This window comes from Colletotrichum acutatum, assembly GCF_030867785.1.
Source record: "Colletotrichum acutatum strain CBS 112980 chromosome Unknown BDZ83scaffold_8, whole genome shotgun sequence".
Taxonomy (NCBI): Eukaryota; Fungi; Ascomycota; class Sordariomycetes; order Glomerellales; family Glomerellaceae; genus Colletotrichum; species Colletotrichum acutatum.
The window spans coordinates 203,501-215,942 of NW_026849002.1; the positions used below are offsets into that span (position 1 = coordinate 203,501).

A 12,442-nucleotide genomic window follows, 5' to 3' on the forward strand; every position below is an offset into this window, starting at 1 on the left:
ATACCTCCTGCCACCCCGACTTTCAGTCAGATGGGGTGACATCGTGACTTGTCATCTGTTAGTGGATCGTGGAACTCCCAGTGTAGAGATGTCACAACATGTCGAATCAGTAAGAACCAAGAAACCAAGCAAAGATAATCCAAAAAAACTGTGTGCACTCTCTACTGGAATTGTGTCTTCCATTTCTTTCCAAGCCATGCTGCGTATCCTTTCAACGGAAAAACAACTCCCTCTAAATGTACAGAAAGGTCGGATCGTAAGATTTTGTGTCATGGTGATGAGGTGATGAGATGTGTGTGTGAGGGTTGTCGGGGAGGGGGGACATTAGAACAATAATATAGAGGGGGAGGAGTTTGCCAGTGTTGTCGTTGATGATGTGTGAGTGTGTGGTATCGAAGCACGGGGAGCGCTGGTTTTCATCAAACAAAAGAAAAAACCATCCACGCCAACCTGCTCATCTAATAACCTCCTGCCAGTTCGTGTAGAATATAACAACCCAAGAAATTAAAAACAGAAAAACACCAGAACACTTTTTGGCGACCCGGGTGAACCCAAAAGCATGGAGACTTGTCGTTGTATGATGTAAAAGGCCCGTGTTGTCCGTATGAGCGCGCGCGTGCATATCCCAATAATCCCTCGGTTGTTTGTCGTCCTTGTCGTCGAAAAGGCATTCCGATTATGAGAGCTCCTGGATGCAGGTCTGAACCTGGGCATCACAGTCGGCCGTGGTGACCCCGTTCAACTTTCCACCGTTGAAAGCATTGAAACAGGCATTCCGTTGAACATCGCAAGCACGCTGCGCCGCATTGGCCTTGGAAACGAACGAGTTGCCATTGACGGAGAATGGTCGGCTGCTATCGCCAGAGTCCGAGACCGCCGGGGCCGCGATTCCGCCGATAGCGTTCGACGTCGCGCCTCCCTTGCCAGATCCAGAAGAAGTGTTACCGTTGCCGTTCTGTCCGGATCCATTGCTGTTGGCCTTGCCATTGTTGGAGGCACCTCCGCCCTGGGTGGGCGTTGGCGTCGCTGCCGCCGGGTCTACCGAAGGAGTCGCCGTCGCGTTCTTCGGATTACTGGCGGCGTCCCCGTCCTGGCCGGAGTTGTTAGCATTGGGAGTCTCCTGTGTGTTTCCGGTCTGGGATTGTGTTGTGGCCTGTCCAGGGGGTGCGCTTCCAGGGAATTGAGGAAATTGGCCGGGGAATTGGCCTGGGAACTGTGTGTTTGGAAATCCTTGAGGGGGTTCTGAGGTGTTGCTTGAGCATTACCTTGACCAGCGCCTCGTCCAGCACCGCCGCGACCGGCACCTCCTGCAGCACCGCCTGCAGCAGCGCCGGCGCCTTGTCTGCCTCCGGCTTGCTTACCTCCACGGGCAGCTCCGCCCTGGTTGTTGTCTTGTATCCGTTAGTACCTCAACTGAAACTTGATGTATCCCTGATGGACTTACTCTGCTGGCCTCCGTTGGCGGCGTTGTTGTTGTTGTTGCCACCTCCGTTGTTACCACCGCCGCCGCCGTTTCCACCAACGGTGAACTTGTTGCAGTCATCCTGGGCACCACGCTGGGCGACGGGCATCAGAACGGGCTGATGGTTGGAAGCACTAGACATGGTGCAGACACGGTAGTTTCCGGCGGGGAGACCTCCAGTGACGGTAGCCTTCAAGTTGCCATTGCCATCGCCGGCATCGTTGATACCCTTGAAGAAGACAAACTTGGAAGCGTCCAGGGGAGTGTTGGGCGTCAAGGAGTTACCCATATCCTGTACAGTGACGTGAACGTGGCCGATGATGGTACCGCCGCCGCTAAGATCCTGGGGAGCCGAGTAGTAGGTAGACTGAGCGTCAGTGAAGGAGCCGGCTTGCAGGTTGTTGACCTTGAGCTCGACATCAAAGTCCTGGTTGGCCTGGATGTTGCCGTTGTGAGGGGGGTTGTTGATGACGGTAGACACCATCTTGGTCTGGGCGGGGATCTTGCCCATGGGGATACCGTTGCAGGAACCGCCAGTCTTCTGCTCACCATCGGTGAGGGTAGAGCCGGAGCAAACGTTGATAAAGTTGGCATTGTCGCTGCAAAGCAGCTGGTTAGCGTGTTTCGAGGGTTGCCTGTGCTGTGTATGTGTAAATACTTACGTCTTCGAGTTGGCTTGTTGGGCGTTGGGCTGTCCGGCCTGCTGCGAGCCCTTTTGCACCGCGTTCGTTTGCAAACACAGAGCTCCGTTGTTACCAGCGTTGGCATTTCCACCCTGGTTTGCGTTTCCACCCTGGTTTCCGCCTTGTCCACCACGGTTACCACCACGTTGTTGACGCTTGGCGAGGGCGGCGCTCAAAGGCGAGGCATCGAGGAAAGCGACAGAGGCCTCGGCGACGACAGCCATGCCCGCGAGGGCGGTGATGAGCTTTTGAATCTGCATCTTGTCTCTTTCTTGTTGATCGATGGGGATAAATCCGAGGGAGTTGTCGACCGAGTCGCTATCAATAAAATACTAGATTGTCGTTCGAAAGGGTTGGTTCCAGACCGAGGAGCGAACAAGAGTAGAGTACGAAAGGAACGGTCACAGACACCTGAATACGTAGCACAAGCTGAAAAGAAATGAATGAATGAATGTGAAGACACACTCCCAGCGTGAGGCAACAGGATGAATGGAAATAAAAGTAAAGGGTGGAAGGCGAAAAGAATGATCGAGACTGAGCGCTGCTGGGGATTAAGAAGGGAGAGGCCGAGACAAATATGCGATCAGTGCCAAGCTTTCAAGTCTTATATGCACAGGGCTGTGGTTGCAGGCTGGTGCCGGTTCGACCAAGGGGTCGTATGAACGGAGACAGGCTCCATGGCGGCTTGGGGAGGAGGAATCGTCTCCACGAGTCCAAAACGCGGCGCAGGGGAGATGGGAGAGGAGGAGAAGGAGGAGGAGACAAGGGCTGACAGGAGCCCGTCTGCAGACTACCTAGTATCTAGCCATACACCATACTACTGAGTATACCTTACGGATAGTACACGGCTCAAACTGTTGGCCGGGGGTGTGAGTACATGGATGCTGCTTAGCATCTGATGCCCGTGCGGGCAACTGGCAGACCCGCAGTGGGTGACGAACCGGGGGGTGGGAAAAGGTAATGAATGGGGGTCTGCTCTCTGTGTGCAGGTGGCCGTGGAGGGATGAGAGAGAAAGAGAGAGACTGGGTAGGTAGCATCTGTCTGATGAGATGGTATGCGACAACTAGTTGACAAGGGCAGACGCCTCCAGGCTCCGAGAAAGTAGGAGGAGGAAGAGTAGGGATGATGGATCGGGGGGTTGAGCGAAGAGACGGGAGAATAGAGATCTGAGCTTTGGCAGGGGTGGTCGAGTTTAGCTGCATGGATGGGACGGGAACGGCGACAAAGATGTTGGTCAGAGGCGTAGTGTATGAAGAGTCTCCGTGGGTAAGTTGTGCAAGGAACGGAGTAGTGTAGACGGATAGAAAAAGGGAGACAAGCTACAGATGAGCAGGGGATGTCGTTGTCCGAGACTGGGAAAGGGTGGGCACCCTTGACGGACGGTTCCCGACTTCTTCAGGATGGCAGGTAACGAAGTTGAGTCGAACAGGGCGGCTCGGGTAACGTCAGTGTGGTGTCTCTAGTCTCTGTGGCAGGTGTCTACAACACAAGTATTGGTAGGGGTTAAAAATGCGAAGTAAAGAAAAAGGTTGTTGGCACCAGACGTGGACGACAGTAAGAGACTACGCAGTGAGGCAAGAGTAAGGTATGGCAAGGGTAAGGATAAGGTAGTTGGAAGGAATCCCCCGTCCGGTGGTGGCTTGTGCCGTCGCGAGGTCTGGGAAGGTCTGATGCGGCTCCTGTCGTCGCAGAATGGGGTCATGGAGTCCCCACCTGGCCCCGGCGCGGCTTAGCGAGCCAATAGCGGTGCGTGCTGTCTAGCACATCAGGCAAATGGCGTTTCGCCCGAGGCGTCGATGAAGCGAAACGAGACACTGGACGACATTTTTGTGCTCTTGCCGTCCCTTAAGCGCGGCACTCTACGGAGTGCCTCGTCGCCGTACTCGGCCAACGTATCGTCACCGTCCAAGATCCCGACCGTACTGAGGTAAGCTTGTAAGGCGCATTCTTTCCACAACCACCCACGGGTGCTCGATTGCTGGCTATCTGAGCGAAGCCTCCTCCGTCCTAATTTCCCTGGTGCACTGGCAAAACTGAGCAGTTCGCTCCTCGATGCCTGCACCGTCGCACGTCAAGTTGCACTCATCAGCTGGCAGATTTGTGACCGTTAGGCCAACGTCCGTCAGGACAAGCATCTATTCATACGTGGTCTCCACGGACTGTTGGTAGTGGACCGATATGTGAGAGCCGCACCTTGTCGAGACAAATGGTACACTGGACTGCGGATGCGTATGCAACTGAATTTGGCTCATGAGCCATGAGTCGTCATGGGTCTAGCTCCTCATGCTAAGCCTTTGAGGATCGGCCATGATTTGCCTCCGGACGCGGGCTTTCCTGAGAAGCCTAGCACGCTTGTATTGGTGCCAAGACTGGCCACGCAGAAGCAAAGCTGTTGCTGTTTGCTGACAGCGCGCACACATCATCATGTTCGCGATGGGGGTTCTTTTGATTCACGTTACCGCTTGAAGATCCTCCGAGCCGCGCTGTGTTTCTTTCCCACGGTGCTTTGCGGGTACCAGCGACACGACAACGGTCTCAAGCTTGGCCGGGAGAAAGCGGCAATGTGGATGATTGGCAACGGACTGTTTAGACGGGTGAGACATGCCGTGCTAGTGCGACCGCCGGCCAGCTACACCAGAACATTAACATTGACATTGACATTGCCTGTCATTTCTGGCGATTCTCTCTATCAGTCAGTTCGTGTCTGCGACTTTGCATTAGAATGGAAGCGCCCGTCTAATTCCGGTGGGCGATATGCAACGCATCAACTCCACTGCATTTCGTTCCACTTCAAAGCTTGCCCTTATGGAATCCGTCCCGCAGATAATGGTGGGATAGTGTATCGTGTGCCTCGTCTGCATCGCGGGCGAATGCCTCGTATCATGTATGTGCTTGGCCAGAGGTGCACGGAGGCTTTTCGGCGGAAGGGCGGCGGAGCCTATCAAAAAACCTAGTTGGGCTTTTTCTTGCCGTTTTGCAGGAAGTGGAAGCAAACGAGACGCACCTCGCATACGGAGTACGTTGGCGTTGCTGGCCGGAATGTGGAGTTGGCGAAGCGAGCGGAAAACCAAGGTCAGCAGCGGGCGTGCAGCAATGATGGTATCAAACATCCAATAAACTTAATCTGTTATTCGGCAAGTTCGGATGACGGCAAGGCCCCCTGGGTTGACCAGTCACGGTACCGTTGATTGTCGGTTTGAGAAAAGAGGGCGAGCAGCAAAGGGGTTTCCAGGGTGAGTGGATGAGGGAAAAGAAAAAAAAACTTGACTTGTCGGTGTGGTCCACCGTACCTTACTGCGGTTGGAGCGTCGGGGATGATCTTCCTCCCGTCAAACGTCGAGTGCCATGGAACCCATGAAGTTGCCAAGGAAGGAGTTAAGGAGTATCCGTACCTTCCTTACCTTACTGATAGTACAAGGCAATGGAAGGTGCGCAAAGGAACCAAGAAAGACACTAGGTACCTACCTTACTCCGTAGGTACACATTTACGGAATTGTGGGATTGAAAGGTGCGCCGTCTTCTTTCCACTGGTGCCTCCCCTCCTATTATCAAAACGGAGGCACGTACGTACCTGATCTTTACGTCTCGTTCCTGACACTTCCAATTGCAACTGGAAGGAAAGCATGGCGAGGTGAAAGGAGGGCACCTTCCACGCCCCAGCAGGAGTGCCAAGCGCCGTTTACACTCGGTACCTGCAGCGGCCCAAGACCCGTGGAGATCCCCGACTCCACTTGGGTCGCCAAAACAGGAAAGGTTGATTATCTCATCCCCTCTTACCACGTTTAAGGTTGTCCTTAGCATCCCGCCCGCCAGAAACCCGCCCCACCACCGCAGCCCTGGAAGAATTGCAAGGGGAAGGGGTGTCCCTTGTCAACGGTGCTGCTTCACCTCGACTTTCGAGTCTTTTCCCCCTCCCCCTTCTTCTCTCCCATGTCATTGTCCACCGAATCCTTGGATATCTGCCGCCCCCACCGTCAACGACGACACCAACCAACCTCTCACCCTCACCTGGCACCGAGTTCACCCCTTTCCCCCTTGCCCCCTCGTTCGTTGGACAACCGGCCAGTCCTGCATCAGCCATCCGAGCAAAAGGTTAATCTGATCTTCCTCATGGCCGACCCTAGCGCGCGAGATGCTTATCCATGAGATGATGGTTTCGATTTTCATCTCGTCTACTATTTTCTGCTGTCAACCCAAGTGCTCGAGTCGAGAACTTTCCTTTCTGGGCTGCCAATTGTCGGACATTTTGCAAACGACGCTGAGTTTAATGCTATTGATCGTCCACACCTAAAATTGCCCTACAACGTTTTGCTCACTGCACTGACAGATCCGCCATTGTCATCGTTGGAAACATATGCTCGGTCTTGATCCCGCCATTCAAACTTCTACTTTTACTTACGGATCCCACTGATACCACATTGTGTGGATGACTATGCCGATTCTTTTGATGGGTACGGCCTGTCTTCTCGCCGATTGATCCTCGAATACGGCACCCACGGCCCACGGCACCACATGACGATGCCTTCGTGCCCTCGCCTGCGTCTGGCAACGAACGGCACGGCTCTACGGCTTGATGCTTGAAGCTGCATCGCAAAAGATCACCTGGCGAAACCTCGAATTTCCACAGACGCACCCAAATGACCGGCACCACAGCCGACGCCTCCCCCATATTCGTCTCATCCCTTCCGAGATCCCGTAAACGAGCAGATTGTTTTCCCCCTGAGATGCCATCCGACTCCAACATCAATTAAAGGGCCTGTCATCAATCTTCCCTCATCTGGATCCGAGCCACCGGGGTTGCTTGCGGTGGACTCGTGGAGTGAGAGTGCTAGTGTGTAGTGTGTGCGGTGCCCCTGTCGCGAACCTCCACTTGCGCCAAGGAGGCGCACCATCCTGCGACACGAGGCTGAGTTTGAAGCCTGTGCCAAAAATCCAATGGTGAAACAGGTTCACCTCAACTTCCGTCCATTTGTCACTTGGGCCAACCGGCGCAACCTCGTCTTCACCTTCAACTCGCAGGCATCTTCCTCGGATCCGGCACGCAGACCTGCCTTCCATCCCAGCTCGGGAAGACGAGTTGAAACCCGTCGACTGTCACAGAGGCAAACGCCTTGTACTATCTATCGTCGCTCATTGCCTGCACCATGGTGGCCACGCTCGCCCACGGCCCAGTCACCCAGCTCGGTTGAACCGTCATCGCAAACTTGAGATGCAGAACCCGTGCCAATCCCGTTGCGTTCACTGCCATGCACACAGGATGCGCCAATCTCCTTGGATGTATTGCTCGTCCGGCTGCTCTCGGACCCCCCGGCAAGGGCTGTCATCGAACTTCACTTGTCAGACGTCACCTATCATCCCAATTGTTCTTCTTTGCCGTCACGGCTAGACCTCCAACCCGTTCTTAGTCTGATTCCAAATTCTCCACCACGAGAGGGAAATGTGTTCAAGTCACGCCACTTTCTTGTAGCCAGGCAATGTTTGCCGACTACGCCTCTGGGAAACAGCTCTTCCATGTGAATCAAACCTGGCTGCTTCAGCCGTTGCGGACGCCCTCTCTGCTGACGAAGGCCCGGCCAAGAATTTGTCGCGACCAGTGTGATCAACATTATTCCGAGTCTTCTACTCAAGGCAACTTGGCAAGTCTGTGAGCTGCCGCGTGGCAGCTGTCACGATCTTTAGCACTACTACGGCAGATGAGCCTAAGGTGAGCCTCGTTTCGTCATTGGACATGTCATTATACCAGCCCAGCATCCAGAAATGTTTACTACTAGGCTCTAGGTCACGAAATCAAATACACACAGAGGACCCCGGCAGAGCCAAGCTTTCACTGCATCAAAACACGTTTTGCTGTGTGATAAACGAGGGTCTTGTACAGAAAGTCGCGCGGAGCAAACAGCGCAACATGCTTGGCGTCTCATCTCATAATCTTACAAGTCTTCCATGACAGGTTCAACCGTCTTCGCCTGGTCTTGGTATGCTGCCGCGATGAGGTCCAGCCAAGCAGCCATTCTCACACCCGCGCGGGCGACCTGGAGCTCAATCACAGGTGCCGCCTTTTGGAAGTACTCGCCGCTAAGTTCTTGGCCGACAATAGCTCGCGGACCCTCTGGGAATACTAATGCAAGAGTCAGTTTTGACGTCGCCCTTCCGGGTTTTGGGGGGCGCCGATGACTCGGGAATCGACATACCGTGGGTGCACACGAAAGCGTTTCCCTCTCTCGCCCACTCCAGGCCGGTAGCGTTCACGTTGTTGAAATCCAGACTCTTGAGCCACTCTGCCTTGTGCGCAGCAAACTTTCCAGTCTTGACCTCATCAGCAAGCTCATCCGCCCATTTCTTCGCGTTGTCGTAGGGCCTCCGACGAGAACCTCCAATCAGCTTTTCGGCAATGGAGCTGTCCCAGACGTGGTGCAGGTTGTAATCGGAGCCCTGCCATTTGACGTGGATGCCGTTGCCTCCCCGAGCCACATCTTCGTTATGGAGAGGCTGATGCATGTCGCCGATGAAGTGCACGACGAATCTCGCCGCCTGGTTGCGTTCCCACCCGCTCAGCTTCGGATCGAGAGACCGAGCAGTGTAGTTTGCGAGTGCCGTCACGACGCAACCTTGATCTTTGCAGTCCCGCTCGAGGTCGACGCCGCAATAGTCGGGCGGACTATCTTTGGCGTCGATGAAGTGGAAGGGCCCGGTGAAGTGTCCCCAGCGCGTGTACCGGATTGTGTCGGCCCAGGTGGCGACGCCAGCAAGGTAGTGCTCGGAGTCATTACGCAGCAGGTCCTGGAAGAATACCTCGGTTGTGTTGGCGACAAAGTGGCTGGCTAGGTACGCAGTCGCAATGTGACCCAGACCTGGCAAGTCAAGTCGGTCAGCGAGGGAGCTCGAGGCACTTTGCAGCTCGAGGCCATTTTGAAGCTATCGTGGATATAGGGAATCGATGACATACTTCCCCACGCAGCAACCCCGTGCAGAGATGCACCGAGGAGTGCAACGGTGCCCGAAAGCCTCATGATGGCTTGCGATTTCTTACTGGTGAGTATGCACTGAGGTGCGATTAGGCTTCACTGTTTTGGGACTATATTTCGGGTCCGTCAAATTGACTGAATGACGACAAGCAAGACAGGGACAGGATGGACTCGAGATTATATGGGAGCTTGACGCGTGGTCGGGTCACCGGTCTTGGGGACGGGAGCTATGCACGCCAGCTCACGTTAACGTCAACACGGATGACTGGCGCTGTGCGGGCCGCTGGTGTAGGCCCCGCGGCAGAGGTGAGTTGGCCGAGGAACGCGGGGCCGGGGGGTGCTCTCGCCCGTGACCTTTCACACCCGCCTCAGCCACGGAGGGCGAATCATGGCGGTGCATGGAGGGGACCACGTGAAACACCACTTGGGAGGGGGAATGCTGACGATCGGCGGATGTCCGGTGACCGCTGGAATGCGGAATCTCAGCCTACCTGATCGTGCGGTGCGCCTCTGCTTCTGTGATTGGAGACAGATTTTTAGACTTTTGGCTGACGGCTTTCGCTGCATGCATTCGTACATGTTATCTGGACCATACGAGCGGTTCATCTCGAGATTGGTGCAGATGCAGATGCAAATGCGCAGAAGCATTTTGGAAGAATTACACAAGCCCAGGTTGTCAGAGACTCAGCTCCAGCCTCCAGCAGGTGAGATGACCAAATCAGGCCTCTCTATTGGCGCAAGTCTCTCAGCTCGACATTTTCTCCGTCATTGGGCCCCTCCGAAAATAGGACCTTTGCGGCGGTCAACCCACTCTGCCCGCCAAATTCTTTCCAAGTTTTCCTGGAGTGACCCTTGCTGAGTGCTCAACCTACCCCCACTAATTGCTCTCTTCGTCAACCAGCACTCCACGACGCCAAGGCCGTTCTTGGTCTTTTTGGTTATGTCATGCGGCGGCAGGGTTTCTTATCGGATGCGGTCTGCGATAAGAAATGCGATAACGGGAGAAAAGCAGAATGCTGCACTCGGATTGGACGAGACGTGAGCGCTATCAGTCCCCTCTACCCGTGCCGCACCAACAATGTCTTGTCTGCGTGACTCTCCATCGAGAAAACCATCCCACTTGACCCCATTCCAAAGCCCACCTGACCGAGGAACGGCACAAGAGAGAAGAGCTTCCCCCAAAACCTATCTGTCGCTGCGGCTCTTCTTACCCATTCTTTTCACCCTTCACGTTTGTTATTGTGAGCTTCACCAAAGTCGCATATCGAAAACACACACACAATGGCTTCTGTTGCGGTTACGGCCTTTGCCGCCTTATCGTCCACTCCAAAAGTCGAAGAGGCCCTGTCGGGAATCTTTGGCAGCATCAGCTTGACCGCGTGGATATGTCTCCTTGTACGTCCTTCTTTCTCTGTGCGAAGGTCACGCGACCTCGGATCACGACTTTTTTGCTCTGCATTTTCTGTCCAAGTAAACTGACCATTCTTATCTACGCACAATAGCTTCCTCAGCTCCTCACAAATTACAAGTCGCAAAGCGCTGATGGCTTGTCCATGGGCTTCTTGATCATCTGGTTGATTGGCGACGTGACGAATCTCATGGGTACGCAGAAAACCACCTCTCCAGCTCTTGCATTTTTTTCTCCTGGCGCTCTTGTCCAATGTTCCATGTCATCTGCGCCTTGCGAGTTTTCTCCTACACCGCTACCGTTCTCCAAGAAAAAAAATGCGCCTATTGTCATACCGAAAAATTTCTCCAACCACCAACACCAACACTACCAATGCCATGAAAAGAAAATTTAACCTTTTGACGCGTGCATGCTCCCGCTAACAAAACCACCTACAGGCGCTCTCTTCACCCACCTCGCTCCCACAGCCGTCGCCCTCGCAAGCTACTTCTGCTTCGCCGACCTCGTCCTAATCTCCCAATGCGTCTACTACAACACCAAGAACGCCCGCCACGCATCCTCCCGCCGCCGCTCCTCCGCGCCCGTGACCGCCACCGGCGCGAACCCGACCGAAGCACGCGAAGATGAACCCCTCCTCGCTCCCCGCCGTCGTAGCTCTTCTGCAGCCGCCGGCCTCCCCGGCTCGCAGCGCCGTCACGCTCACCACGAGGAGAGCTCGCTCGACCCCCTGCGCAAGATGGTCACCGGCGAGGACGACACGCCCGACAGCAACCCCTGGCTCCACAACACGCTGAGCATCCTCGCGGTATATCTCGTCGGCGCGGCGGGCTGGTTCCTCTCCTACAAGGCCGGCGCGTGGGACGCCCCCGACAGCGACACCGGTGCGGGTTCCGGCGCGGGCTCCCCCGCGGCGGCGGACGGCACCTGGGAGAAGATTGGTCTGGCGCTGGGCTACTTCAGCGCCGTGTGCTACCTCTGCGCGCGCATCCCGCAGATCATCAAGAATTACAGGGAAAAGTCGTGCGAGGGGCTCGCGCTGCTGTTTTTCCTGCTGTCGCTTACGGGGAACCTGACGTACGGCGCGAGTCTTGTTGCGTTTAAGCAGGACCGGGCGTATTTGCTCAACGCGCTGCCGTGGTTGCTTGGGTCGCTGGGCACGATGGTGGAGGATTTTGTGATTTTTGGGCAGTTTCACATGTATGCGACCAAGAGGGAGGGCAAGAGGGATGATGAGGCGTAGGTGAGTGGTTTGGGTTGCTTGGTGTGTTGACTGCATGATGACGGGGAGTGCTTTTCTCTCCGTTGTAGCGGGGATGCGCGTTGGGGATTTGCATGTTGACGGGTGTGGACTAGACGCATTTGAGAGATGAAGGTCTGGGGGTGACGCTGCATTGAGAGGAAGTGTGGACTGTATCATTACGGGTTTTCCGTTTTCCTTTTGGGGAGCATCTTGTGTTCGACATGGCGTTAACAGAGGTTTGCGGGTTACATTTCGGGATTTGCATGGTCACGGGGGTCTCTGTTTCCAACCCATTTGTTTACCCATCATGATGGCACATATAATGATAGCTTTTTGCCTTTTCTTTTACAACCAGTATTAAGTTCTACAACGTCTTGCGATAGCTTCTATGGTGAATCTGTGATTGCGAATGACGCCTAAGGAAAGGTTATCTAGATGGGGTTCTTCTGGGCCGATGATATCCGTACCCGATTCATCACGGGTCATTGGATTGAGGAAGATCCAAGTCACGCGTTAAGGGCATGACTCAAAATGCGATTGTGACTTACTTTCTAAACCAAGAATGATGATGTTCGTTGGTAAGATTTGAAGTGTGTTACGTAAGAATAAAAAAAAAGGGGGGGGGATGGGTTGGTTGATTGGTATAGATCGAGGCTCTGCTATCTCTGGACATTAGCGACGCGACG

General features: G+C 54.6%; 4 protein-coding genes across 4 annotated transcripts; 2 read left to right on the top strand and 2 right to left on the bottom strand.

Moving 5' to 3' along the window:
- Positions 1-676: 676 nt before the first annotated feature.
- On the bottom strand, positions 677-2,405 carry BDZ83DRAFT_747711 (uncharacterized protein; the record flags this gene model as incomplete). The annotated part of the gene is made up of 4 exons (XM_060513490.1): positions 677-1,206; positions 1,266-1,391; positions 1,445-2,061; positions 2,125-2,405. The coding sequence occupies 4 exons, from the start codon at positions 2,403-2,405 to the stop codon at positions 677-679; spliced, it is 1,554 nt and encodes a 517-aa protein (XP_060370128.1).
- A 1,580-nt stretch (positions 2,406-3,985) lies between these two features.
- Positions 3,986-5,100, top strand: BDZ83DRAFT_726718 (uncharacterized protein; the record flags this gene model as incomplete). Its single annotated transcript, XM_060512767.1, has 1 exon — positions 3,986-5,100. The coding sequence occupies exon 1, from the start codon at positions 4,414-4,416 to the stop codon at positions 5,098-5,100; it is 687 nt and encodes a 228-aa protein (XP_060370129.1). The 5' UTR covers positions 3,986-4,413.
- Positions 5,101-8,073: 2,973 nt separating this feature from the next.
- On the bottom strand, positions 8,074-9,153 carry BDZ83DRAFT_567059 (S1/P1 nuclease; the record flags this gene model as incomplete). The annotated part of the gene is made up of 3 exons (XM_060503918.1): positions 8,074-8,261; positions 8,335-8,994; positions 9,090-9,153. 3 exons carry the CDS (start codon positions 9,151-9,153, stop codon positions 8,074-8,076), a joined length of 912 nt encoding a protein of 303 aa, XP_060370130.1.
- A 1,059-nt stretch (positions 9,154-10,212) lies between these two features.
- On the top strand, positions 10,213-12,215 carry BDZ83DRAFT_603002 (PQ loop repeat-domain-containing protein). The gene is made up of 3 exons (XM_060507201.1): positions 10,213-10,503; positions 10,611-10,710; positions 10,954-12,215. Exons 1-3 carry the CDS (start codon positions 10,390-10,392, stop codon positions 11,754-11,756), a joined length of 1,017 nt encoding a protein of 338 aa, XP_060370131.1. The 5' UTR covers positions 10,213-10,389; the 3' UTR covers positions 11,757-12,215.
- Positions 12,216-12,442: the final 227 nt, after the last annotated feature.